The 27711-nt window shown below is 39.2% G+C and overlaps 1 protein-coding gene and 1 pseudogene across 1 annotated transcript; both read right to left on the bottom strand.

The window, feature by feature from the left end:
* The window catches only part of LOC113067858 (cysteine protease ATG4D-like), a 591286-nt pseudogene that overhangs the window by 5554 nt on the left and 558021 nt on the right, over nt 1–27711 (bottom strand).
* Nucleotides 1165–27190, bottom strand: LOC113067852 (microtubule-associated serine/threonine-protein kinase 1-like). Its single transcript, XM_026240341.1, has 27 exons — nt 26884–27190; nt 21235–21263; nt 17128–17213; nt 16899–16974; nt 16734–16803; nt 16460–16620; nt 16274–16349; nt 14995–15204; nt 14773–14874; nt 12363–12495; nt 12212–12279; nt 11999–12075; nt 11351–11559; nt 10828–10966; nt 10409–10541; nt 9992–10157; nt 9813–9914; nt 9194–9316; nt 9000–9109; nt 8755–8909; nt 7738–7982; nt 7387–7605; nt 6456–6685; nt 6245–6367; nt 6026–6162; nt 5750–5937; nt 1165–5040 (listed from the first exon to the last, which is right to left on the bottom strand). The coding sequence occupies exons 1-27, from the start codon at nt 26920–26922 to the stop codon at nt 3521–3523; spliced, it is 4926 nt and encodes a 1641-aa protein (XP_026096126.1). The 5' UTR covers nt 26923–27190; the 3' UTR covers nt 1165–3520.

Here is a 27711-nt window from a genome sequence, read left to right as displayed (position 1 = left end):
GTGACTGAAGGAATCTGACAAATGTGTCAAAGCAAATGTTAAGCCATATTATATCTTAACTCCCATCTACAGCACACTACAGTAATAAAAACGAGTTTGATAACTATGTGTTTATGCATTAAAAACACGTGATGATTTCGGCTTATCTTCATTTTATAGTGTGGCACTACTATGCTAAACTAATGGGAGTTACAGTGAATTTATAAGTTTGTTGTTGACTGAGGTTTGTTGATACGGAAATCATGTTCATACGTGCAGATTCACCTCTCGGATAAAGAGACGGGTCAATATTTGAATATTTGAATAACGTGGTCAAATCCTTACCTTTGAAGTAGCTTTAACTGTTATGTCATTGTGAAAAACGCAAGATTATAGCTGGAAACTTACCGCCGTAAGTAACAGACATACCACGACGCCACTGCCTGACTGTAACTCCGCCCCTTTCCTCCTTCACTCCGCAACGGTGTTCGTATCTGTTCTCTGATTGGCTGTCTGGTTCCTCTGCGCTCTGATTGGTCAACTGGGTTACTATGCAAGTAGAACCAGTACACTTTCCTAAGTATTAACTAGCTAGCCAGATCATTAAAACTGGGTTTTATCATATTATGTAGCGTTTGGTCTGAGGCAACACAAAACGGTAAGAGTTTGTACCTTTATTGATTTATCTGTGTTAAATCACATTCAAACTACTGCTAAATTATCAGTAAGTTCAGACTCATCTATTACTTTATGATTGTTGACATTACATATAACGAACACTTCATGAAATTATAGCTATTATACTTTAACTAAGCTTTTTTATTATTATTATCTTTCGTTATATAGTTATTGTATTATATTTAATACCTTATTTTAAATGTTATCATATGAAATAACTCTCTCACCAGATGAGCTGGTACAAAATTAAAATTTTTAGTCCCTAATCATGCTAAACAATATTTAATTTATAATTGAAACATTTATCTACAAACACATGCAAGTGGACAGACAACACAAAACAAACAACTGGCTTAATTCGTATTACTGCACTTTATTATTAATATTTTTTTTTAAAATTGCATTAGTTTATAACATTGCCTGAGGTGAGAAAACATAAAAAAATTTAAATAAACAATGCTATAAGAAGTGAATATACAAAACCAAAAAAATTCACAGGTAAAACAGTTTGTGGAAGATTTATGCAAAGCAGCAGTTTTTAATTATCAAACAGGGTGAAAATCTTTGAAATAAAGTTCAAACAATTAAATGAATACAAAGAGATAAATCAATAAAGTGCATTCTGTAACATTGTTTGTACTTTTTGTATGAGTAACGGTGTCTCAGGCAAACACTATGCCTACAGAATCTAAACACAGACGGAAAACTGACACGATCTATCCTACATACACACAGTTCACAGCACAAATCAATCGGGAAACACAATAAGGGTTTTTACACCGTACCCAAATATTATTAAACAAATAAAAGATGACATCCTCATAAAAAGTACTGTGGTGTTACCGTGGTACAATGATGCTACGTGATCCATGTATATTCAAGATGTATGTCCAAAAATGCTATTATTATGGTACAATGTCTAAAAAACCATGATAATACCAAAGAAAATAGTTGGGTTTATAAATTTGGGTAAAGTGTAAAGTCCTTTATTGGCAGAAGATAGTCAATCAGGGATCAAGGATCAGCTGATTTGGAAGAAAATCATTGCATTAATGTGGCACCAAACACTCCTAAGACATCGCTAGATTCACTACACACAGAATCTCCAAAAAGACGTTCACACAAACGCGAGAGTGACCGTGTGATTTAAAGTGTAAACAGATTGGATCAGTTCCACATGTAACATGAAGCCCCTTCCAGAACATCGTAGCATCTCTCGCAGACCACCAGACACGTCAACCTACTACGTAATTAATTCCTATAAAAGTTGGACACAATGTAGCAAAATTGAATTAAAAGCCCTGAATGGATTAAAATGAAACACATCTACACACGTACTACCTCATACTTTTACAAACTCTTCTGCATATACTTAAGAATAATTCAGGCTTCTTCAGAGTTGTAAGAATTCAAGTGTATAATCCACAGTGCATTTACTGGCCTATAATATATATGTATATAATCTAACACAATGACATCATAGTGACCAATATTTTTCATAGACTTAATCTAATAATCTCAATATAATTTCGCAATGTCATTTTTGAGATTTTTTTCTCCAGTCTCAGAGCGGCAAATTAAAACTATATACACTCTCCTTGCTTCTTTCCAAGGATATTTAAATTCATCCACATAAAAGTCAACATGAAACGACATCTGCAACCCAATTTACTTCCATAATGGTCATGCTTCCAAATCTATGTTTATTACTGCCATTTTGATAATTGGCATTAAATTACTCCACTAACTAGTCGATAAAAAGGCTGCATTTCCCTACTACTAGTAGTAGTATATTTTTATTTAATGCCAAGTCAGGATTTTAGGCTATTTTCATGGCAAAAATTAATAAATAAAAATACAAGGATAACAAATACAATCAAAACCAGCAAACAAACAACCACAAGTTACATTACACAAGATTTTTACATTAATATATGATAAAAATTCTAAAACTTTTTCTGGCAAAATTATACTAAATAGCTCTTTAAGGGAGTTCACTTCATAAAAGAGTTTTCTACATACATAAAAAGCTTGGCAGTCCAATAAAATTTGTTTGACAGAAAGGAGAATCTTGCAAAACATGCACTGAGTAAGGTCTTCACCTTAAAGCAAAAATGCATGAGTATTGCATTTTCCTACTAAGTAGCTATTTGACTACAGACCTTAGTCAGGGTGGATGCAGATTAAATAACATAGCAATCCATTAAGAAGTAAATTGATTTCATGTTGCCTTTTTGCTGGGCATTTCCAGTGCAAATGTAATTAAGACAGCATAAACAACCACTTATACACATGGTTCTGTCCTTGTGCAACAATTATTTCCCTTTTCCACCAGTGCAACCCTCCCAAACCTCTAGTTAGGCATTCTGTTGTCTCTAGTATAGCGCTACTGTTGGCAGTTTAACAGTATAGCTGAGGTACTGGACTGAGATTGTTTAAAGTCTATGGTGTTGGTCACTAGGTAAACACTGACTACCTCTCCTTTCTAAATCTGACAAACTTGATTGGTTGATATGGTGATGAATGACATGTCATGCCCTCTACAGGCCAGGCAGCAATGATTGGATGTGCAGTGTTCACTAGCATTAGGTCTTTCATTTTTCATCTTATTTTTTTTTTACTCTTCTTTTCACAATATACATGTAACATGCATCTAGAGAGACATACTGGTTTATACTGGCATATGCACAAACAAACATATTTGACAACAGTCATTTTGAAGCACCTTTACTTGTTTACGTTTTTTTTTTCCGTTCATATCTTGGTTTGATGGCTGTAGAGTCTTTTGAGAAGTCTGCATTTGGACAATTACAGGGAATCCATTCCATTTAAAGTTCCAAACAGAACATATCTGTTAAGAATATTACGGACGCTTGGAAGAGCTCTTCGATGCCTTTTCAGCCTTTGATGATCCAGGACCGGGCCATGTTCCCGTCAACCCGCGGCGACTCCCAGACGAGGCCTCTGACTTTCCCAACGTGGCTGCTCGTTTGTCCTCATTGGTTTTGGAGCTGTCCTTGGTCTTCCCGCCATCCTGAGAGCCCAACTTCATCGGCCCAAGAACGGTTTTAGCCACACTGGTGAGTTGAGTCACAAAGCTGGACCTGTCACCAGGAGATACGGCACGTGATTTGCTTGTGCAAGGCGACCTGGCGGTTGGAGACGGAGAGGCTGGGGACTCTTCAGCCACTTCCAGACGACATCTTTCCTCTTGAGGGACTCTGGTTGACCCAGATGGGGTTTGAACGCGTTCTTCAATAGATTTGGACTGGGCAGGAAAAGCTGCGGAGACTTTCATTACACCAGCCCCGTCAATGGTCAGAGGTCCTTTGCCTGACTTGCTTGCCTCTGGAGCCATTGTCTGTGCATTTTTCTCCTTCACTGGAATCTTTCCCATGTCTTTGCCATTTTCCAGCCCTTTAAGACCATCGGTTTGAAGGCTATGGGGTTTGAGTTCCTGTGCTCCATAGCTCTGGACAACCGGCGTTCGTTCTGGAACCTTGGGACCAGATCCCATTGCATAAAGTGATTCGCCCTTTCCCACATCCTTGGTTGCCTCCTTCCCTGTCAAGATGACTTGAGAAGACTCAGATTTGGAGGCTACTTTCTCCTCCTGAGTTGGCTCACCAAACTGGGTTGAGGATTTAGGATCCAAAGTGGTTGCTGCTGAAAAGTTTTTTGACACAGTCCTTAAAACTGCTTCACTTGAGTCAGGCTGCCTCACTTTCCCCTCGGTCTCTCTTCCTGCTATCGAGTCTTGTCTCCCGAGTTGCCGTACCGGACTCATTGTGAGCTGAGCGGGTGTGTGTATTGGCTTCTGGTCGGGTGGAGAGGGCGGAGCCCCAGGTGTGTTCTCGCCCTCGATCTCCATCAGGCTCTGGAGGGCATGTTCACAGTGGAACGACTCCCGGCGGTAATCGGCATGCACAACCTCCAAGCCATGCTTCCTCATGGACACGCAAAGCCCTCCTTTTCTGTCCGAGCCCACAGAAGATGTGGAGGACGGAAATGAAGGTGGAGGGGGTGGGCCAAGCTTCTCGGCTGACTGCACCCTTTGGAGGAGAGGTGAACGGGGTGGTTCTGCACTCTTGGGGCGAGGGCGTGTGATTGGAGGAGAGGCGTGGAGCTTGGCAGGGAAGGCCTGGGTAGTGTTAGAGCTGCCGACAGTGTGTCCAGCAATGGGAGGTGGGGAAGATGAAGTAGGGGATGGCGTGTGGGCCAGCGGAGACAGAGGAATGTTGCCAGCGGATTTGCAGCGAGCAGAACGGTATTGGCGGTGGAGTTTGGGCGATAGGCCGTAAAGAGAGCTCGGCCGCATGTGCTGAGATGTTGCAGGCGAGTTTGGTGTGCTGGACGCCGGTGAGCTGCTCTGAGATGAGGTGCCTGAGAGGACAAGGACAGAACGGGTCAGAACCTCAAAGAAACATGAAAAGGGCAAACAATCAGTCAAAAAACCCAAGACTGAATGAAGCCAAATATCAAAGGCTAATTTAGGTCATTTCAATGCACATCTGGTTGAAAAGAAGAGGGACCACACTTGACAGAAATGTTATCTTCAGTTGGCCAAATGTCACTCAAGTACATGATATGAGGCCGAAAGTTTTAATTAAAACTCAATGTTACACGTATTATTTTTTCTCTAGAAAGGCATTATTTTGTAACCAGACATTTGTGTATGCATAAAACTATTAAAATTGTACAGCTAAAACTTGCCTGAATCATAGTTATGTCATGAATATTATTTATATGAATATATACATGAACAAATGATTCTAGCGATAAACTTGGTCTTCAGAGACACTGGATTCTGTGAGTCACATAATGAGTGATATTCATGTACATATATAAAATATATTTCTTGTTTTATTTACCCATTTAAAAAAATCCAATTTATCTAAAATAATAAAAAAAAAAATATTAATAATATTGTTGAATTTATAATTTGGCATTGGCTTTTAACTGAAAAAACGCTGGTCTAGAAAAGCCAATTTTACTTAAAGTGTAAAACTGTGACACTACCAAATCAGTCAATGAGATTCCACATCTGAAAAGCATTTTTAATGGATAATAAAGCAGTGGGAGGAGCTCTGACCTAGGTAGGCGGAGTCTGGAGGAGAGCGGTACGTCTGCGTGGGCGAGCGAGCAGACAGGTTGTGTGTGGGCGATCCAGGCAGACTGTCTCCAGACGAAAGAGAGCGATTCAGAGAGGACAGACTACGACTAGTGTGAAGCAGGTTGGACTGTTTTGTGATCTTACGAAAGAGAGAGCTGCGCTTCTTACTGCAGACAGAGAAAGAGTAAAGCAAATGAGTAAAGCATTTACATAGATGATATGTATATTTATGTGACGGCATTCACTCTTTCTGACCTCTCTTGTCCATCTTTTGTGGCTGACTTCTTGTTGCGTCTGGCCATCTTGGCTTTGTAGCTAAGCTTCCTTGCTGGTCCAACCTTTATGGACGTGTTTTCGAATGGAGTGGTCGTCACTGTTACTTTGCTGTCACTCTGAAAATTCAGTGAACCATGTTAATTTTGTTGAGTGATATCTCTGGAAAGTAACAGTCGGAAGTGTTTGTGATGACCATACCTTCAGAATGAGCTCCACCACCTCTGTGTGCACCAATCCGTGCACAGACTCCCCGTTCACATGGGTGATGAGGTCACCAGCACAAAGCCCCGCCTCCTGGGCTGGCCCGCCACACTCAACATGCTGTGATTGGACAAAAGCAATGTCAATCATCACCTGTAACACAGTCTTTAGCTATAAATTATAAAAATGTTACAGAATGTGTCCTTACCCAGACCATGTGCTGTACGCTGTAGATGTTGCTGTCACCCATGTAAACTCTGATGGCGCGTAAGGTGAAACCGTACTTCTTTCCAGAGCGATGGATGGTGATTGGTGAGCGCAGGACATTGACAGTAGGTGAGTAATCACGACTCGGAGACGAGTCACGAGACGAGGGATTGGAGGAGATGGAGCGAGGAGACATGGGACTGGCTTGTGGTGACGTACCATGCTGCTCAACTATGAAACCAAACATCAAAAGAACGAAAATTATTTTACAGATCTTCTTGCTACATTTCTGGACCTTGATCGTGGAAGTACCCTTGCTGTCTACAGGGGGTCAGAGAGCTCTCGGATTCCATCATTAATATCGTAATATGTGTTCCGAAGATTAACAGAGGTCTTACGGGTTTGGGACGATATGAGGGTGAGTAATTAATGACAGAATTTTCATTTTTGGGTGACACTAACCCTTTATACATAAACTACGTAGTTTATAGAGTGTATACACAAATAATACAAAACCCAAAAAATACATTTTTACATTTATTTAAATTAATCTGAATATTTTCTATATATAGTGTATAGTGTATACTATATACTATATAGAGTACGTAAAGTAGTGTTTGAACTTTTGTGAGTTGTTGACATCTTTAAACTTAAAATATCCTAACAGACACTGAAATATTTCATGTAAATGTATTTTTTTTAAATATGCATGAAAAAAATACATATTATATAAAAAAATACATATTTATTAGTTATTAATCATTATTAATGTATTTTTTTTACTATTACACATAAAACATGAGCTAAAAAGGGCAAAAAGAAAATGGTACAGTTATTTTAATGTTGAACTGCTGTGATTTTATTGGTTTTTGCTAATAATAATAATAATAATGATAATAATAAAAATAACTGAATTGTGTCTGAGGCCTCACCTGCAGGTATGATGACGGACAGGGCCGTGGCAGAGGCTGACTTTATGACTTTGGTTCCAGAGCGAGTCGCGCTAAGTTTCTCGGTATCGGTCGGAATCTGATGATGTCGCGCTCTTCGTAAGACGAGGTCACTTCCGACGCGAGGCACAAACGGGTCTGGCATGTGTAGAGGAACCGCAGGAGTGGGAGCCGCGGCATCAGCAGGCCGCAGCAGTTTATCTGACAAACAGGAAGATAAAACATGAAAATGTGAGACATCACTGGACGTCACAATGAGTGATTGAGACCCAGGAACACTGATGCCCAATAAAATGTATGAAAGTATTCTATTTATAGTGAAAACCAAATAACCTCCAGGATGTCCCACTGATGCCGCGGAGCTGGACTCCACCAGTCCGGAGCAGACGGGCACGCTGGCGCCCTCTAGTGATAAGCCCCTGGTTTTGATGGGTGTTTGTCGTGTGTGTACGTCACCGTCTCCCTCTAGTGGAGAAGCGAAGCGGTGCGTGTCCATCAGTGCTGAGAAACGCCGGCGCGCACCAGGAGGACTGGAGTCTGATTCAGTGAAAGACAACTCTGAGCATGACAAACGCTTCCTACAGAGACAGCAGAACAACATGGAGGGTGTCAGTGGCATTTTGAATGTATTTAAATGAATTCCTTCAGGTTATTAGGCAGTTTTAAGTAGTTTTAAAAGTATATGGTTGCCAGTGCTGGGTATATTACTTACAAATTGTAGTCTATTACTGATTCAAAATTACATGACAAAAAATGTAGTCAGTAACGTAATCAATTACATTAAACATTTTAGGTAATATAATCAGACTACTTTTAGACAACCTTTAGATCAGATTTGATCATTACATTGATCTGAACTGAATCACATTGATTTAAACACAATATTCCTGTACATTACTTATATTAGTATACTGCATTACATGCAAATAAGAAATAAGGTGAATTTGTGCATTTTGAATGACAAAAGCCTTCCAAAACTATAAACATGGTTAAATAACATACTGAGTGATAATTCAGATAAAAATGTATGTTCATCAGTAGTTAGTAGTCTTAAACCTGAAATGATAAATCTAGTGTTAAAATGCCATGTCGCCACCTGACTATTGAATGGAATAATTTATTGCTATTGTGTGAATAATATGTAATCAAGTAACTGTACTCTGATTACAAGCATTTTAAAATGTTAAAGTGTTACAATTACTAGTACTTGTAATTGGTAATGTAATCCAAGTTATACGTAAGCAGTTATCACCCAGCTCTGATGGATGCTAGGTGGTCTCTAAAGTGTGGAAAGTGGATACTAGAGTATTGCTGGGTTATTCTGGGAGGTTGTTGTACTGTCTGTCTTACATCTCGGGAGATCTGGTTCTCCAGCTCTTGTCTCGGAGGGTCAGGCTGCCCAGACTTTCTCTCTTGCTGCGGTCTTCTCTGTGAGCTTTGGGCTCTCGACGGGTCACCACGGGTTTGTGCTCCAGCTGCGACAGGTGCTCCATGCTGCTGTACACCTGTGATTCAGAGGCACTAGATGAGTCCTTGAATGGACTACATTACCCATAATCCTCGGTGTGGTGTAAAGAGCAGAATCTAGGTCTCACCTTGCTGAAGCGCGGCGAGCAGGAGGAGAAGCGGTGAATCTCCACTGGCTCGTCGTCATTGGTGTCGTCTTCATCGTACGAGTGAACGTGATGATATCGTTCTGATCGCGCTGAGACAGACGGATGGGTTACTCACTAATGCACACCAATAGCACAAACACACACACACATCATCCATCCGTCCATTTACTCACTGTCGAAGTAGCTGGTGTCCTCTTCCGACTCCAGATGAGGGATGAACTCGGCTTTCTGCCGGAGCAAGCTGCTCCAGTCCACATCACAGAAGAACGGATGCTGCTTCACCTCGAATGCTCCACCTGCGCACAAACACATGTCTTAATTCAGTGCATGGAGAACATCTGACTCTGTCGACCAACAGCAGCAATATGAATAAAGACAGTCAATGATCACTAATCAAATTAACTATTTATAACAGAAAAAACGGAGTGGTGTTAAACATGCTACAATGTGTTTGCTAAATTGCTAGGTGCTCTACTTGATTGCTAGGGTGTTGTTAAGGCGTTTTAGTGTTTAGGAAGTTACTATGTGGTTGCTTGAGTGATGCAAGGGTATGTTATTTGTCATGTTGTTAAGTCTTTGGGAACTTTTCACTTGTTATACTGTCAAGTGACTGTAGATCAAAAGTGCTTGAGTTTTGAGCTATTCTTCTGCCAACATATAACCCTTTTTAATCATCGTTATTGATCATCTAATGATCAGTGTTACAGTACAGCTTCAATCCAAGTGGTGAACAGCTGTAACAGTCAGATCACATCAGCGTGTAGTCACATGACTGGAGGTGTGTGACGTCACCTGTGCCCAGTCTGAGCAGCGGGTTGGTCTGCAGGAGAGATGAGATCAGGTGCTGCGCGTCAGCGGGGAGAGCGTCATCATCCTCAGGCCACACAATGTCATCTAAACACACACACACATCTTTTACATCGTGTACATCTTTTTTATTTGGATTCATGAGATTAGGTTTTTGTCTGTACCTGTGATCACCTGACCAAACAGCTCCTCTGGTGTGTCGCCGAAGAACGGCACGCAGCCCACCAGGAACTCGTAGAGGATGATGCCCATGGCCCACCAGTCCACCGGCTTGCCGTAACCCTGCCGCAGGATCACCTCCGGGGCGATGTACTCTGGGGTGCCGCACACCTGGGGTCAAAGGTCAATGAATGTTTCTATGCAGTTTCAGCACGTTTCAATGATGTTTTGAATTGTTTTCAGTGTGTTGTTATGTAGTTGCAAGAGTTAGAGGGTCAAATAAAGATATAAAGAGATGGGTTTTAATGCAGATTCTTGAAGATGGGTAAGGACTCTAAATTTAAATTTAACAGTGATTAAAAGCTTGGTTTGGTGGCTTTTTGACCATGAATATGCACGGAACAGAATATTGAAAGTGGTACCTGTTTATCCAGGAACTCTCTGGTGTCCTTCTCAATGTGTCCTTCATACAGGTTTGTGGTGAGACTCATGAGACCCATTTTAGACAAACCGAAATCTGTGAGTTTAATGTGACCCATTGACGTGATCAACAGACTGAGAGAGAGAGAGAGAGAGATGATGTGAGACAGTCTCTACAGTAACACACACTCAAGCTGAGTCGCACTTCTGACATGTGTTTAATTATATAACACAATCTGTCCAAATTAAACGATTTCATTAATCTCACACAGGAAATGCTGTATGTCATTGCCCAACAGATGGCAAATGAATCCCAGCAATCATTTAATTGACTGTGCGCGGACACTTAGTAAATAACATGCCCCCGGCCATTGTCATTACATATAATGCAAAATTATTTGAACTGTTATTGGCATATTACTTGTCCGGTTTGAGATCTCGGTGCACGATTCCATAGTTATGTATGTATTCGAGAGCCAGGACGGTTTCAGCGAAGTACATGCGTGCCATTTCCACAGGCAATGCTCCGATATTCTTAAGCAGTGTCGCGCAGTCGCCTCCTGAAACGAAACACACAGAGCAGATCTCGTTAACATCTCAGCTGTCTCTCATAAGACAACAAAACCCAAGCCTCCTGCTTCTCAGATGTTCCTCCTGAGAAAAAGACTCACATGTGAGTAATCTCACACGTGTCTCCTCCTCAGGTGTTTCAGAAGAGATCTCAAACTGTGCTCAGATTTGCTCAAGATCCCCAACACAAACTCAATCTTTTCTCATCAAATGATTTGAGCTGCTTTCTGCATTCATTTTATAGCCCTAGACTCTTACTGGAGCAAACTCATCTGGGTTTGTTTTATTTCTCAGGCATTTTAATAGAAATACCTGAGAGCTCAATGCAGTCAATGAAGCTTTAAAAGAGCATTAGAAGTGTGTGCGTGTCTCACCTTCCACATACTCTATGACCATACACAGGTGTCTTCTGGTCTCAAAGGAACAGAACATGCTGACCACGAAGGGGTTCTCAGCGAAGGTCAGGATGTCTCGCTCCACAAACGCCTGCTGGATCTGGTTCCTCAGAATCAGGTTCTGTTTGTTGATTTTCTTCATAGCGAAGCGCTGTCGTGTCTCCAGATGGCGGACCAGATAAACCGCGCTGAGAAACACAGCGTCTTCTGTCAGTGTCTCAAATCCTCTGTGTGTGTTTGCTTATTTAGTGACAGTACTTATGTAACATTTTCAGTTACAAATAATGCTTTGCTTTTAAGCTTTATATCCCCATTTAGATATTGAAGCAAACGTGTGTGCGCACGTGTTTCTGTGAATTGTGGGGACTTTCCATAGACTTCTAATACTTTTATACTGACCAAATTATATTTTCTATTCCTTAACCCTAAACCTACCCCTAACAGTTTGCATTGTTACAATTTCAGATAAACATAATTTACTATTTTAACCATTTTTTTTCCCTCAATGTCAGGTTTTACTATCCTTCTGTGGACATTTGGTCACCATAATGTAGCATGAACAAGTACACGTGTGTGTGTGTGTTTGTGTGTGTGTGTGTGTGTGTGTGTGTGTGTCTGCTGGTTTACCCGTAGGCTCCATTGCTGATCAGTTTGATAGTCTGGAAATCTGCCTCTCCAGGTGGCTTCATGGGTTTTATCTTTCCCTGGAAAAGAGAAAAATCGCCTCAAACTCTTGCACAAAGATGTTATCATCATCTTGTGACAGACGCTTTACTAACAAACAATCGTTTTCAGATTTCCTGGAGCTATGTGTGTGTGTGTGTGTGTGTGTGATCAGACCTCTGCGGAGTCATCTGTCTCTGGTGTGACTGGCCCCTCGCTGTCATAATGCTCTCGGCTGACTATCTCTGAAACACAGATGTGGCAGTCGCTCAGTGATCAGCAGTACTGGGATCAGTGTTGTGTGATTGTTGTGTGACCGAGGTCTCACCCTCCAGAGGATCTCTGGTCAGACCCAGCTGACTGATGATGTATCGCGGGATGTCGGTCTTCATCAGGTGTCCTTCTTTAGCGTGATCTTCAGCCGCCTCCAGCAGATGATAGAACTCTTCAGGATTAAACTCCTGGAAAACATGGCAGAGCAAAATCTATTAGTGCTACTGTGAGGTTGCTGGTGTTTGTTTTAATTTTTAGAATATTGAATATTTTTAGAAGGTTGCTGGGGTGTTTGGAATAGTGTTTTTAGAATGTTGCTCTGAGGTTGCTGGGGTGTTTGGGATAGTGTTTAGAATGTTGCTCTGAGGTTGCTGGGGTGTTTGGGATAGTGTTTAGAATGTTGCTCTGAGGTTGCTGGGGTGTTTGGAATAGTGTTTAGAATGTTGCTCTGAGGTTGCTGGGGTGTTTGGAATAGTGTTTTAGAATGTTGCTCTGAGGTTGCTGGGGTGTTTGGAATAGTGTTTTAGAATGTTGCTCTGAGGTTGCTGGGGTGTTTGGAATAGTGTTTTAGAATGTTGCTCTGAGGTTGCTGGGGTGTTTGGAATAGTGTTTAGAATGTTGGTCTGAGGTTGCTGGGGTGTTTGGGATAGTGTTTTTAGAATGTTGCTCTGAGGTTGGTGGGGTGTTTGGAATAGTGTTTAGAATGTTGGTCTGAGGTTGCTGGGGTGTTTGGGATAGTGTTTAGAATGTTGCTCTGAGGTTGCTGGGGTGTTTGGAATAGTGTTTTAGAATGTTGCTCTGAGGTTGCTGGGGGTGTTTGGAATAGTGTTTTAGAATGTTGCTCTGAGGTTGCTGGGGTGTTTGGAATAGTGTTTAGAATGTTGCTCTGAGGTTGCTGGGGTGTTTGGAATAGTGTTTAGAATGTTGCTCTGAGGTTGCTGGGGTGTTTGGAATAGTGTTTAGAATGTTGCTCTGAGGTTGCTGGGGTGTTTGGAATAGTGTTTAGAATGTTGCTCTGAGGTTGCTGGGGTGTTTGGAATAGTTTGGAATAGTGTTTAGAATGTTGCTCTGAGGTTGCTGGGGTGTTTGGAATAGTGTTTTAGAATGTTGCTCTGAGGTTGCTGGGGTGTTTGGAATAGTGTTTAGAATGTTGCTCTGAGGTTGCTGGGGTGTTTGGAATAGTGTTTTAGAATGTTGCTCTGAGGTTGCTGGGTGTTTGGAATACTGTTTAGAATGTTGCTCTGAGGTTGCTGGGGTGTTTGGAATAGTGTTTTAGAATGTTGCTCTGAGGTTGCTGGGGTGTTTGGAATAGTGTTTAGAATGTTGCTCTGAGGTTGCTGGGGTGTTTGGAATAGTGTTTTAGAATGTTGGTCTGAGGTTGCTGGGGTGTTTGGAATAGTGTTTAGAATGTTGCTCTGAGGTTGCTGGGGTGTTTGGAATAGTGTTTTAGAATGTTGCTCTGAGGTTGCTGGGGTGTTTGGAATAGTGTTTAGAATGTTGCTCTGAGGTTGCTGGGGTGTTTGGAATAGTGTTTTAGAATGTTGCTCTGAGGTTGCTGGGGTGTTTGGAATAGTGTTTTAGAATGTTGGTCTGAGGTTGCTGGGGTGTTTGGAATAGTGTTTTAGAATGTTGGTCTGAGGTTGCTGGGGTGTTTGGAATAGTGTTTAGAATGTTGCTCTGAGGTTGCTGGGGTGTTTGGAATAGTGTTTTAGAATGTTGGTCTGAGGTTGCTGGGTGTTTGGAATAGTGTTTAGAATGTTGCTCTGAGGTTGCTGGGGTGTTTGGAATAGTGTTTAGAATGTTGCTCTGAGGTTGCTGGGGTGTTTGGAATAGTGTTTAGAATGTTGCTCTGAGGTTGCTGGGGTGTTTGGAATAGTGTTTAGAATGTTGCTCTGAGGTTGCTGGGGTGTTTGAAATAGTTTCTAGAATGTTGCTACATGCTGTTTCATTCTGAAATAAGTCGCTAATGCAATACAAGTTCAATTGGATTCAGGGTTGAGGCGGCATTATTGTTTGGTTGAAGATCCACACGGGTTCAGTTTCTGTGACAGTCTAAAAATAAAGTTGAATTATACTGAATATTTGTAATTTGCTTAAGTACATGAACACACTCTCATTTTGGGGACATCTCTGTTTAACAGGGATAATGAATGGCTCATGTGGTTTAATCCTGGAGGAGCACAGAAACATTTCCAAATGAGTTTTTCAGGCAGTGAATCACAGAAGGTCAATGATAACAGCAGCACGCTCGCAGCTCCCAATCTAAATGCTAATGCAGCCGCAGGTTTAACTCACTCTCTCGCCTTTTGTGTGTTTTGTGGCAATTCTGGTTTAAAACACTTTTCTGAAGTAGGAGTGTAAATTGGAGAACAACAGGCCTGTGTTGTTGGTGCCCAGAGGGCTTTGAAGCATCATGTTATCTGATGAATGGATAAAAGAACAAACAAAAGAAAGCATTTTCTCACCAAACACTCCAAAAGTCGAGCAGGCCGAGCGATGATGAAGAGGAGTTTCTTCACCAACTCTGTGACGAAGGTCAACTCTGAACTCTCCGACCGCTTATAAGCCTGAGAGACACAAAGACAGAGAAAAACAAGCTAAATAGTGTTTCATTACTTCTTCACATTAGAGTAAAGGGACCGTTCTTGGTGGGTTTAATGAGATCACAGGTGTGCTGATGAACTCACGTCATCCAGAAGTTTCTCCAGGTTCTCCTGCAGCTCAAAGAAGTAGATGGACGTGATGAGACCCTCCTTAGATTTAGTCAGGCAGTCTCTGGACAGCTCGATGATCTGGTGGTGGATGAAGCTTAGGACCCCGTCGGCCAGCGGCAGAACGCTCTCGGGACAATTTGAGTGAATGAAATCACACAACCTGCCTTCCATCTGCGCCGTAGCCTGACAAGAACAAATTATTTATCATTTTATAATAATTTGCATATGACAGTATTTTAAAACTACTACTAATAATAGCCAATAATAACATTGTTATAGTTATATAGCATTTTGTAATAAATGATCTATTATTATTTATGTTTGAGGAGTATTTCTAGATTTTATATATAAAAAAAAATACTAAATAGCTAATAATAATAATAAAGCATTTCGGATATTTTAGAAATGTATAATAATAATAGTAAATAAGCATTTAAAATATTCTTGAATTTTTTTATAACAATAATAATCAATTATAAATTATTCTACAAGTTATTACTATTAAGTATTTTGTAATAAATACTACTATTATTACTTCAAGAGTAATAATATAATTATAATTCTATTACATAATTATTTTATTAAATATATATATTAAATATATTACAATTATAACTATTCTAACATAATTATATTAATTATACTAGGTAATAATAATAATAATTACTTAGTAATATTAAGTAGATGTTAAAATATAAGTGTATTTCATATATATTTATCTTAAATATGCACACACTTGATGTATGATGCATAGTTGTGCAAAGCAAGATTATATATTAGTATTTTTTAAAGTGATTTTATTTGGATTTTTCATCTCTACACTGTCGATTACTCCAGTCGTCCTCAGTTAACCTGGTGCTGTTCTGATATTAATGTGTTTATCTTACAGCAAACTGAGAGGACAGACACCAGACACCTCTCTCTCTCTCTCTTTCTCTCTCTCTTTCTCTGTGTGTGTGTGTTTGTGTGTGAATCAATACAGTCTCCCATAAGACGGCTAATGTTAGAGAAGAGCGTCACGTGACGAGGCTCATGAAGTACACTCACAGCAAAGCCTTTTACAGTAATTTAACACTAAGATTCATAGATGCTATATAAGTATTGTTCATGTTTACTTGTATAGTTAACTAATGTTCCCAAAGGAAACCTCGTTGTAAAGTGTTACCGTAGATATTAACATATTGATATTATTCTAGAATCTGTTCAGCATTTCTGTGTTGGAGAGGTGGACAGGTGTGTGTGTGTGTGTTACCTTAGGGAAACGCTCCCTGTAAACATGATTCATCATGATGATCTCATTGTCGTAGCAGGAGTGAGAGCGACCCGGACTGAACACATGACAGAGAAAGAGAGAGAGAGAGAGTTAAACACAACTACTGCAACACACACACCTGATATGAGTGTGTGTGTGTGTGTTTGTGTTTGTGTGTTTGCAGACCTCAGGCTGCGCGAGCGGGGTCTTATGTGGGGTGAACAGCGTCCCCCATCATCGTCAGTGATGCTCTCTGTACTGCCGAAGTGTTTGGACAGGAAGTGCAGCTCGTCCATGGTGGGCTGATACGGCAGCTGGTGCAGACGCTCCTGAGACGAGCTGGAGGACTGCAGATAAACAGACATTAAACACATCTAATATGCATCATAAATGAAGTGCATCTGATGTGTGTTTGTCATCAGACGTCTCTAGATCATGTGTTCACATGAGAAACTCTTACTGTTGAGCTGGGAGTGTTTGTTCCATAGCCAGAAGACGGAAGAGACGCCAGCGACCATCGACGCCCATCCCTGCACACACAACAGGACAGAAGATGCATTAACAGCAGCTAAGGGTTTCTGTTAGACGTCCAGTCTGAAGTGTGTGTGTGTGTGTGTTTGTTTACCTTCGCGAGGAAGCGAAGGAGAAATGTGCCGGAGTGCTGGGAGAGAAGTTTCGAGGGCTGTCCAGAGGACTACTTCCTGTGAGGACAGGAACAACAAATGATGCTCAGTTACAAACAAAACTGAAGCACGTGAGAAAAGCGCATCGGTGAGTCTGTAAGCAGAATCAGAATCAGAGACACATCAGTATCTGTAAAAGTGTTTTGTCCAGCAGGGGGCGTGGCCTCTCACCGATGTGTCCTGGTAAAGGGGAATGTGGGCGGGGCAGAGTCGGGGAGGTGGAGGTCAGAATCAAACTCTTCCGGTTACTGCGGCAACTGCACACACAAACAGAGATTTCATCCGTTTAAAACATATCAATAAAACATCTTAAGAACATCAAACGTGGGACATTCAGAGGACAGGAAGAACCCGCTTAAGATCAGCACAATACACCACTGCTAAAAAAAAGTCATAGATAAAAATAAAAATAAAGAATTTAATAAAAAAAACAAATGAACAAACAAAGAAATAAATGCAAAAAATAAATGCATTTAAAAATAAATAAATAAATAAAACATTTTTAAATTAATGAATAAATAAAAAAACAATAAATAAATACTGAAAGAAACCTTAAAAACATTAAAAAATAATAATAAAAGAGTAAAATAAACTAATAAATAAAAAATAAAGGAATGAACTTTAAAATTAAACAAACATAAATAAAATAAATAATTAAATAATAAGAATAAATAAAACTCAATAATAAAATAAAAATGAAAAACAAATATTAATAAATTAAACAAAAAAAACTATTTATAAACAAACAAATAAATATGAATAAACAAAAAAATAAAAAATAAAGGAAGGAACTTTAAAATTAAACAAACATAAATAAAATAAATAGTTAAATAATAAGAATAAATAAAACTCAATAATAAAATAAAAATGAAAAACAAATATTAATAAATTAAACAAAAAAAACTATTTATAAACAAACAAATAAATATTAATAAACTAAAAATATAAATACAAATAAAATAAATACTTAACTGTAAAAAAATACATCACCTTACTAAACAGCAAATACAACCAACTGAATATGCCAAACCCGTGTTTATGTTCAAGATTATGTTCATGAAAAATCACATCAGAACCGAGAACAGAGAAACTGCTGTGTGTGTGTCTGCGTGTGTGTGTGTGTGTGTGTGTGTGTGTGTGTGCAGGCTCTGCAGCAGAACCAGTGCGATACAGAAAATTCCATTTCCACAGTCATCAGTCTGAGTCAGCATCTCAAGAAACAGAGAGACACTCTGGGCGAGAGGGATACAGATAAACAGAGAGAGAGAGAGAGAGCTAATGGAGGACAGAGTAAAAGAGAGACACTTGATATGCCTTGAGTGACTGTATGAGAGCCATTACACACCATTACTGTGTGTGTGTGTGTGTGTGTGTGTGTGTCAGGCTTTATCCACATTGTGAGCAGTGACTGTCCCCACAAGGAAAGCTAAAATCAGCTACACTGAGCTGGAAAAAGCTTAATAATCAGACTAAACAAAGCCTTTCAAATTCAATTTCATTAATAAATCAAAATCCCAAAGAGCAACATTTGATCTTTAAAATTTCATGATCTTTTTCACAAAATGATGATGGCATCATGACAGAGCACATACTGAGCAGCTAATAGAGCACTAGTAAACACACACACACACACAGGTGTAGACAGATGGTTAATTAATGGTCTTTGGGGATCATCCCGAACAGAACTCTGTCCCTCTCTTAAAGAGACAGCGACCTTATTAAATATACAGTACCTCTTTTAAAGAGACAGCGCTCCTTCTAAACATTTGCTTCCAGAAGCTTTACTTTCACTGTTCCTCAGTGGAGGAATGACCTTCGCAAACCTCTAATTCATCTAAAATCTTTTAAGGAACATTTATTTGTCAATCATCATTGTATTGCATTGCATTATAGGTTTTGATCATCCAACTAAGCAGTTAAATATCATCTTACTAAGACATTTTATTGGGAGATCTAGGGCCCTATTTTTACGATCTAAGCGAATGGTGTACATGCACTCAGGATGTGTCCTAATCCACTTTTGCTAGTTTAACGATGGGAAAATAGTCAGCGTGCCCGGGTGCATGGTCTAAACGGGTTGTCCCTATTCTCTAAATGAGTAATTAGTGTTTTTTTAGCGTAACGTGCAATAAACCAATCAGAATCTCATTTCCCATCTCATTTCCCATATCAACCTCATTGATTTACTGGCTATCCCAATCTCATCCTGCATTTTGGCCAATATCAGCACCGAATGGCAAACTTTTTGCTCAGTTTGGGCATCTGAATAAAATTTAGCATTTTTTTCTCTCCATATTCTCTCTATGTAAGACTAAATGCACCAACAAGACCCTAAGATTATTTTTTTTATTATTAAATGAATAAATAAGATAAAAATAATTTATCTAAAGGTTCAATTAACTTTTCCATTAAAAGAAAAATAATAAATTGCGTCAATTAATTCATACATCAGAGTTAAAAGCTCAGTAAACCTCTCTTAAAGAGACAGTACCTCCTAATGTCACCATTCAAGAACAACAACTACTGAGACATTTTTAGTATCATCATGGATGATTTAAGAGAAAAACTACAAGCTAATAGATTAATTATTCACCAACGCATTCAAACGATCAACAAGTCGTTTACAAAGCAAAAATGTTCACAGGACTTTGTTACCAAAAACACTCATAAGACTCAACGAAAATTAAATGTAGTTCATTTTGAGTCATAGTTATTGGCTCAAATACACAAGATAAACAATTTAATGCAATTCAATCAAACTATATACACTATACACATGAAATATCATATGAAACCAGATGCTTTAATCACAACATTTACTAACAAGTGAAACTCACTACTCGAATGATGTCACTCAGTTAAGTGTATCGCCAGCTGCAGGTAAACAGTGACCTCCGCCACATCCTCATGTGCAGACAAACACATTTCAACAGATTTTAAATCATTTCACCTTTTAGTGCGACGAAACACACCGCCCTGCATGACTGAGAGCACAAAGCAGCCGAACGCTCAGAAACACGCAGCATGCATCACAAACATCATCAGATGGAGAGCGCTCAGACCGTCTGCCTTTCCCTGCACACTGGAAAATAGAGCGCAGGGGGGAATTCTGGGTAAAATCTCCAGGGCAGCGGATGATACCAAGACGAGCATTAAAAGAGGGGAGCAGGTGCAGCACATCCGCTCACAAGATGCCACGGAGTGTGTGTGTGTGTGTGTGTTTCAAAGCGTAAGTGCAATATGCTTTTTTCCCAGAGGTCACGGTGATATAACTGAGATTCATGGAAAAAAGTAAATGAGAGTGAAAAAAGAAAGCTTTTAGAGAAATGGACAGAGAGAGACGGAGAAAGACAAATAAACCTGACAAAGAAAGACGGGTGAGTCAGAGATAATATAGTTAACTAAAACTAAAAGCATAAAAGCATTTTCCTTCCTTAAAATAACATAAATGTCAACTGAAATAACTTAAAAATGATTTATTTCAGCTAGCTGGTAAGGCAATGTTTCTTGAATCACTAAATATCTAAATTGATCTTAATCTTAAAAGACAATGATAAATGAAATACAATATATTACAAAAAACGTATTTTATTTACACAACATTTCCCATTTTAGTTTTGTTTAACGTGAAGCACTAAAATAACTAAAACTAAATAAACCTTTAAAAAAATTATTACTACAAATAACTGAAATATAAGTAAATATAAAATAAATAGATGCAAATACAAAATTTCTCATTTTTGTTTGGTTTAATTTGAAGTATTGGAAAATAAGTAAATAAACTAAGAAATAAATAAAAGATATATGGACATAAAAAAACTAATAGGCCTACAAATTAAAAAAAAATGCCAATTAGCATTACTGGAAGTGTAAAACATGTTTAATTGTAAAATACATATTAATAATGTTAGTTAATATTTAATTATTTATAATAATTCCAATATTATAAAATGGTTTAGTAAAAAAACTACATCCTACTAAAAATAAGACGCAGTTTCTAATGAAGTAGATGTTTTAACGTACAAATGACAAAACACACAACAAAATTACTAAACCTTCGACTAAAGAAAAAACTGAAAAATACAATCTAATTCAAAATATTAACGCATGCTATAATAATATGATCTTAAAACACACTGGGCTGAGTTTATACTGTAAACAAAATGATGCCATATGAAAACGGACCGCAGTAATCTCTCAAATACCACAGTTACTACACTAAATAAATATAAATTTATTTATTCATCTATGTATTATTATGACTGAAAAGAGACTCACCTGCTGTTTTTACGAGGCAGAGGAAGATCCTTCGGGGCCGAAGACAGAGAGACAAAAACGGCCGAGAAAACAGAGAGAGAAACCAGAGATCAGACATGATAAACTCACGTAAAGTCACGCTTATACACGTCATTAAACAGAAATAGCATCACAAACACACATTACAAGCAGAACCTCAAATACATGAGAAGCTGTTTAACATGGATGTGAAGTGTGTGAACGTCACTGAGTTTGTATTTGAAAGAGTTTGGCACATTATTGTTGCGCATGATGGTTTCTGTGGACGAATGGATCAAGGAGAGATGCTGCTGCAGTTCTTCACTTCTCTCTGTGATCGAACACATAATCCGCTCTCATTCGTCTTTCTGACAGACTCTGTCTCTGTGACAAACAGGCCGTGCATGCCAAACACATTCACCCAAACAAAACCACTCCATTTACAGTACTACACTGACTCAATTTGGCAGTGCATGTTAGCGTACAGAACTGAGTTAGACAAGCTTCCTCCCATCAATCACTCTCCAAGCCCCGCCTTCCAAAGACATCTCAGCCAATCCGATGTCAGCAAAACGTTTCCAGGCTAAAAAGAGCACAGGCCACTATTATAGTTGAGCATAGCAATAATATAATGTGAAAAGGACATGTATCATGCATGTTATTCAACATGAAGTTGACTCTGAGGAGCTTTAGTCAGCAAATTCCATTAGCATTGATTGGCAGACATCACTAATCGATAGGAGCAGCTCACATGTCCATGAACGCTGATGTGCTTTCAGGATTAACTCCGTGCCTCATTTAACAACATTCACACTGGAAACCAGATCCACGTGAAACACAGTCCAGAGACGAAACCTGTCAAAACATGTCAACAACAAAAGATCAAACTGATAGTTCCATCGCTGCACTCTGATTGGTTGAGCCGTTTGTTTACTTCTGTGTGTTGCTCAGCAACCACTTTGTTGGAACCACAACTGTTTCTGCAGAACTATATTGTTTTTATTTATATCATCAACTTTATTTGCTCTGTTTTATTATGTGAGACCTTACACGTATATTGAAGAACCGTTTTATAAAAGCAACGAGCCCTGTGGATTTACAACACCTCGGCTTCTTATTGCTTTAAAATAAGACAATTCATTTTGCATAAAGAAATGGGATCCTAATCTCAGGACCAGCGAGATACTGTGGAATTAAATCACCTGAGTTTATGAACAGCTACAAAAATAAACCCAGGTTTGATCATATAAGAGCTCGACAGCATCTTAAGGTGTTGTATTTTTAGCTGTATTATAACTCAGCAGCAGACGAAGCTCAGTTAGTGTTGAGTGACTGATCAGACGCAGCATCTTTGCGCTCTCGTATTGATCCTCAATATAAGCGTGTGCTTCCATGACAACAGTTAATGTGCCGCTGACACGTTAAGGCCGCTCGTCCCGTGAATAATCGCTGCTGAGGGTCTGACCGAGCCGTCGGGTCAATTACACTGAACATAACCTGAGAGATCAACCCAAGGACATTACAGCACACACACACATTCACACACCTGCGCCAAACGCTTTCTCCTGCATCCTTCTGTTCGATCCTACTGCGCATAAACATGATGACTGAAGAAGACCTTTCACCAGAATATTCACATTTAATAAAGATGTGCAGGCAAAACTGTGGCATGCAGCACTTCTTCCTAGTATTTCCTCATTTCATGAATAATAATAATAATAAAAGATTGTTTTATTAATATATAGTGATGATGCTTTTTTGATGACTTTATTACTTTAGTTATGAATACATCAGTAATTAAAAAATATTTACATATGTTTTGATTTAAATTGTTTAATTTCTGCAACCGCAATATGTTAAAAATGACATTTCAGAAATAATTTATTAAAATTAAATTTAAACGTAAGAACATGGAATTTGTGCCTTCATTGTTTTAAAAATATAATATAATAGATAAAAGATTTGTTTTATATATGCATAATATTATTTTTTTGTGCCAAATATATAACTTAAACCTGGGGTAATTATAGCTAACTAAAAGTAAAACCATATTTATTTCAACAATATATAAACTTAAACTGAAATGTAAAAAATTCAGCTTATTTTATTTCAGCAAGTTGCCAGGGCAGCCTTTAAAAAAAAAAAAAAAAACATTTCATTTAGTTTACCTTGATGCACATAACTAAAACTGAAATAAAAACAAATAATTAAAACTATACAGATGTAAATAAAAATTAATAAAGCACAATAAAATGATTAAAACTTTAACTAATGTGAAAATGAAATTTAAGCATTTTCTGAGCTGTATTAATTAATTGTAAACGTTAGAACCCTGTTATTTTCTTTAACAGGTGATGCTCTCCGACTCATAAAACACTGAAGCTCTTAGAGTTAAACTCAGTCATATGAAATTACATTTTAGACATAAAAGTTGTGTAAAATGTACAACTTGCATTTTCAGTGTGCAATTTTCTCAAACTATGCAAATATTCTCTCATTATCGTTGCACAATAAATTATTATTATTATTTTTTTGTTTGTTTTATGATGTGTACCATGTACCAAAACATCTGGCAATGAAAATATGTATTCAGTTTCAGCGTCATGAATTCATGGAGCATTATTAACTTGATTAAATGAGTTTTCCACTCACGTAAAGCAGCAGAAGGCTGCAGATCATCTCTAGTTTCTCTGAAGAAAGACACTCGCGCTGTCTGTTTGTTTCTCTGTGACTCACGTGTTTCATTTTAGACAGTAATTGAGTTTTCCGTCTTTAAATGCTGTAAAAGCTTCCTAGAAACCCTGTGGAGAAGAGCAGCCCGGTAAACTCATGAGGACAGATGGAGCCGGTCCAGAAGCCAAACTCTGAGCAGAGCTCAGCCGAGCAAAAGCACTTCAGCTGCGCTAATGAAGCGTTCTCTCCATGCGTCCGTCAGCCATACTCAACACAGAGATGCTCCTAACACATCACAGTTAGGAGTCATCACGATATATATCAGTATATAACACATAACAACAGTCACCACTGGACAGAGGGTCTTTTTGTGGTCCAATCAGAGGTAAAATCATGGTATTTTTTATATATACCACATAACCCTATGATGATGAGTTTTCAATGAACAGGCTCATTTTCTTCAAAAAAAAAAAAAAAGACATTTCTTTTTGTGCTACAGGTTGATTAGAGTCTGATCTCCGTTGATGTATAATTCCAGATGATCTGTCTGGATGATGACGGGCTGAAGAAGCAGTCTGAGCGGTAATGAAATAGCACTATCTGGGCCTCCTGCCCACCGTTTGGTGCAAGCCCATCATTTCCCAAGCCAACCCCATAATCTGAGCCTCATTAACCTAAGAGCGTCCCGGTGCCAGCGTACGCAAAACAGCCCCTGAGTTATCACTGCGCCTTCATTTTCGGGATTTCCTCCAACCGTTTTTACTAATGGCTCTGCGCATCAGGAGAAAATGTGCATCGGATGACTTCAGTAATTAAACGACAGACTTCCGGAAATCTGCTGGAGTCTGCGTCACGGTGAAAATCGCCAGATTTGAGGGAGAGAGCTACAGAGAGACGAACAAAATGTCAAATATGATAAAACATTTTTTAACTTGAGTCTAATTTAGAGCCACATGCATGCACCTAAAACCCTCCTGCATCAGCCCTTAATCTGTACACAGCACCCTGCTGCATGATGGGAGTGACCTTTGACCTCTGAGACAGTGTGTTGCACCATATGGCAGCAACAGTGCAGCGAAGCGGGGAGGGGTGTTAACTGAATAACCAACACAATGAGTGAGTGTGTGTGTGTGTGTGTCTGTGTGTGTGTGTGTGTGTGTGTGTGTGTGTGTGTGTGTGTGTGTGTGTGTGTGTGTGTGTGTGTGTGCGCGAGCGCGCGGGATGAACGAGACAGACCCGGGGGACACAGGAAAATTCGTTGAGGGCAATTATTTTCACACCAAGCGAAAAATATGTCACATGTTTGAAACACACGTTTAAACAAGATGCCAAGCAATTATATTTTGCATAAATGAATTCTATTTTTAGGAGCATTAGGGTTTTTTTTGCACTGTGACATTGCTCTCAGATAACACAGACGCTCTGTCTCTCTCTGACCATGTCTGAGACTTCATGATTGACTCTCCACTGATGATTCTGTGTGTGTGTGTGTGTGTGTGTGTGTGATATCATATCAGACTGTTTAACTTATTGTGCAAATCCTAGATACAGAGCCAGTTTGTGTCGACACACACACACACATTTGTCCTGACAAAGCAGTAGATTCTGATAAACCCCACTTAACACACACACACATGCAAATATCTCATGATCGCAGATCAGAGATGCTCAGCATTTTCACCTTAAAAAGCCTCAGATGCCTATATATTCTCTTAAATTGGAAGTAAATGAAAATCACATGAAAATACCATTGTATTTACATGCAAAGACATCCATATTACTGCCAGTGTTCAAAAACATGGCATTACCATGAACAGTTGTCAACTTCGTTTACAATGGTATTTCACAGAATACCATTTCCTTACACTCTTCTTATGTGGACCAGAGTATCAGACAGTATATTATTACAGTATATTGTACAGATAAAAACATACATACTGTATGCAATGATATGTATTAATTTACCATGGTACTCCAAAGAATCCCACTCTTCATTGGTTAGACTGTCCAGTTGTGGTCCATTCGGAGGATAACAGTAGTAATACCATGATATTTCAGTACATAATGTTTACTATATTCAGATACCATGTTACTTCAAGGTAATTCAAAGAATATAATGGTGCTACCCCAGTAATGGTCATTGATATATACCACAGAACTGAATGAATACCAAATTAATTTCCCGTGGTTTTCCAAAGAATCCCTCTCCCCATTGGTTACACTGTGTCTGTAGTAATGGGAGTATCAGACAGTATTAACTCCATGGTGTTCTTGATTTAGTCTATGTAATGAGCTGAATGTTCACCATACTCAGATACTATCTTACTTCAAGGCACCTCAAACAATACCATGCTAGTACCTCAGGACATAGCCAAAAACACAATATTACTATAGTACATGTCTAGAAAGCAGGGTTTCACTACATGTCTACAAAAACACACTAATAGCAGGGTACTGAAGGATTACCATGGCCATTTACCATGGTATTTCAAAGAATACCACTCCCCACAGGTTACACCTTTATTATGTAGTCCAATCAGATCACCATACCATGTTTTTTTTTTATAGTAGTGAACGTTTACCATATTAAAATACCATTTTACTTCAAATAATTCCATGGTACTATCTCAATACATCGCCAAAACTACAATTTATGTACGTACTTGTCCAGACAACACTGCACGTTTACAGAAACACACTAATAGCATGATACTGAAGGACTGCCATGTCCATTTACCATGGCATTTTTAAGAATACCACTCCCCACTGGTTCCCCTATCTTTATGTGGTCCAATCATTGTATCGTAATACAATGGCGTACCATAGTAATGAATGTTTACCCTATTAAAATGCCATGTTAATTCAAGGTACTTCAAAAGAACACTATTGTTTCTCCACTATTTGTGACCCGAGACCACAGCATCATCGTGGTACACATCCCGAGCTCACGGTGTCGGTGTTAAACGGTGCATGTCTGACCTGGAGCCGCCTGCGTCTGATTATCCCGGAGTCGTCCATGTCGTGTCCGGCGGAGAAGACGCTGCTGCGTGGATCAGGAGGAGAGCTCAGTCCGCTCGCGTCCACCGGGACTCCGTCATCCGCACGACACCGTAATCCGACTCATACCGAGCGTCTGAGAGGCTGGAGGGGGCTCGCGACGCTCGCATCCCGCAGAAGACCGAGCGCTGGACGTGACGTCATAAAGGACCGTGCGCGAGACCAACACGATTGACTGGGCGCGAGCGCGTGCGCTCCTTTACCATCACCCCCTCTCTCGCTCTCTCGCTCTCTCTCTCTCTCAGTGTTGTTCATTCATGACATCCCCTCTGTCTCCGGGATGTTTTTGTCTCCTCCTCTCGCTCCTCCCTCCAAGACCTCATGAGCTGCATCGGGGAGTTGTATTAATAATTACGCATGTTATTTTGGGATATCATGGGCATGTTATGCGTGTGAGCGTCATTCAGCATTTGTTTGATACAAAGCAGCAGAATTTTTGGCCAACGCACAATTATCAGTCCCTAAATTCCTGTTTAGATAGACAGCTCCCTGGATTTTGAGACACAAGCCAATGCCCTCAGTGACCCATGCAGCGGTTCAGTGACATCTGCTTTCTGTTCGCGTGACAACTATGATGACGGGGCGCCGTTTATAAAATATTTCTGCCATATTTATTATTATAAAAATTAATAATAATAATAATAATAAAATACATTTGAAAGATTTAAATAAATAAGCTTTATGCATTTTTCTATTAGGCTATCAACATAAAAGACCAAAGCTAAATCTAAATATTTAGATTGTATTGTA

This window comes from Carassius auratus, linkage group LG28B (assembly GCF_003368295.1).
Source record: "Carassius auratus strain Wakin linkage group LG28B, ASM336829v1, whole genome shotgun sequence".
NCBI classification, from domain to species: Eukaryota; Metazoa; Chordata; class Actinopteri; order Cypriniformes; family Cyprinidae; genus Carassius; species Carassius auratus.
Note: the sequence above shows the minus strand (reverse complement) of the source record. Positions and strands in the feature narration are given on the sequence as shown.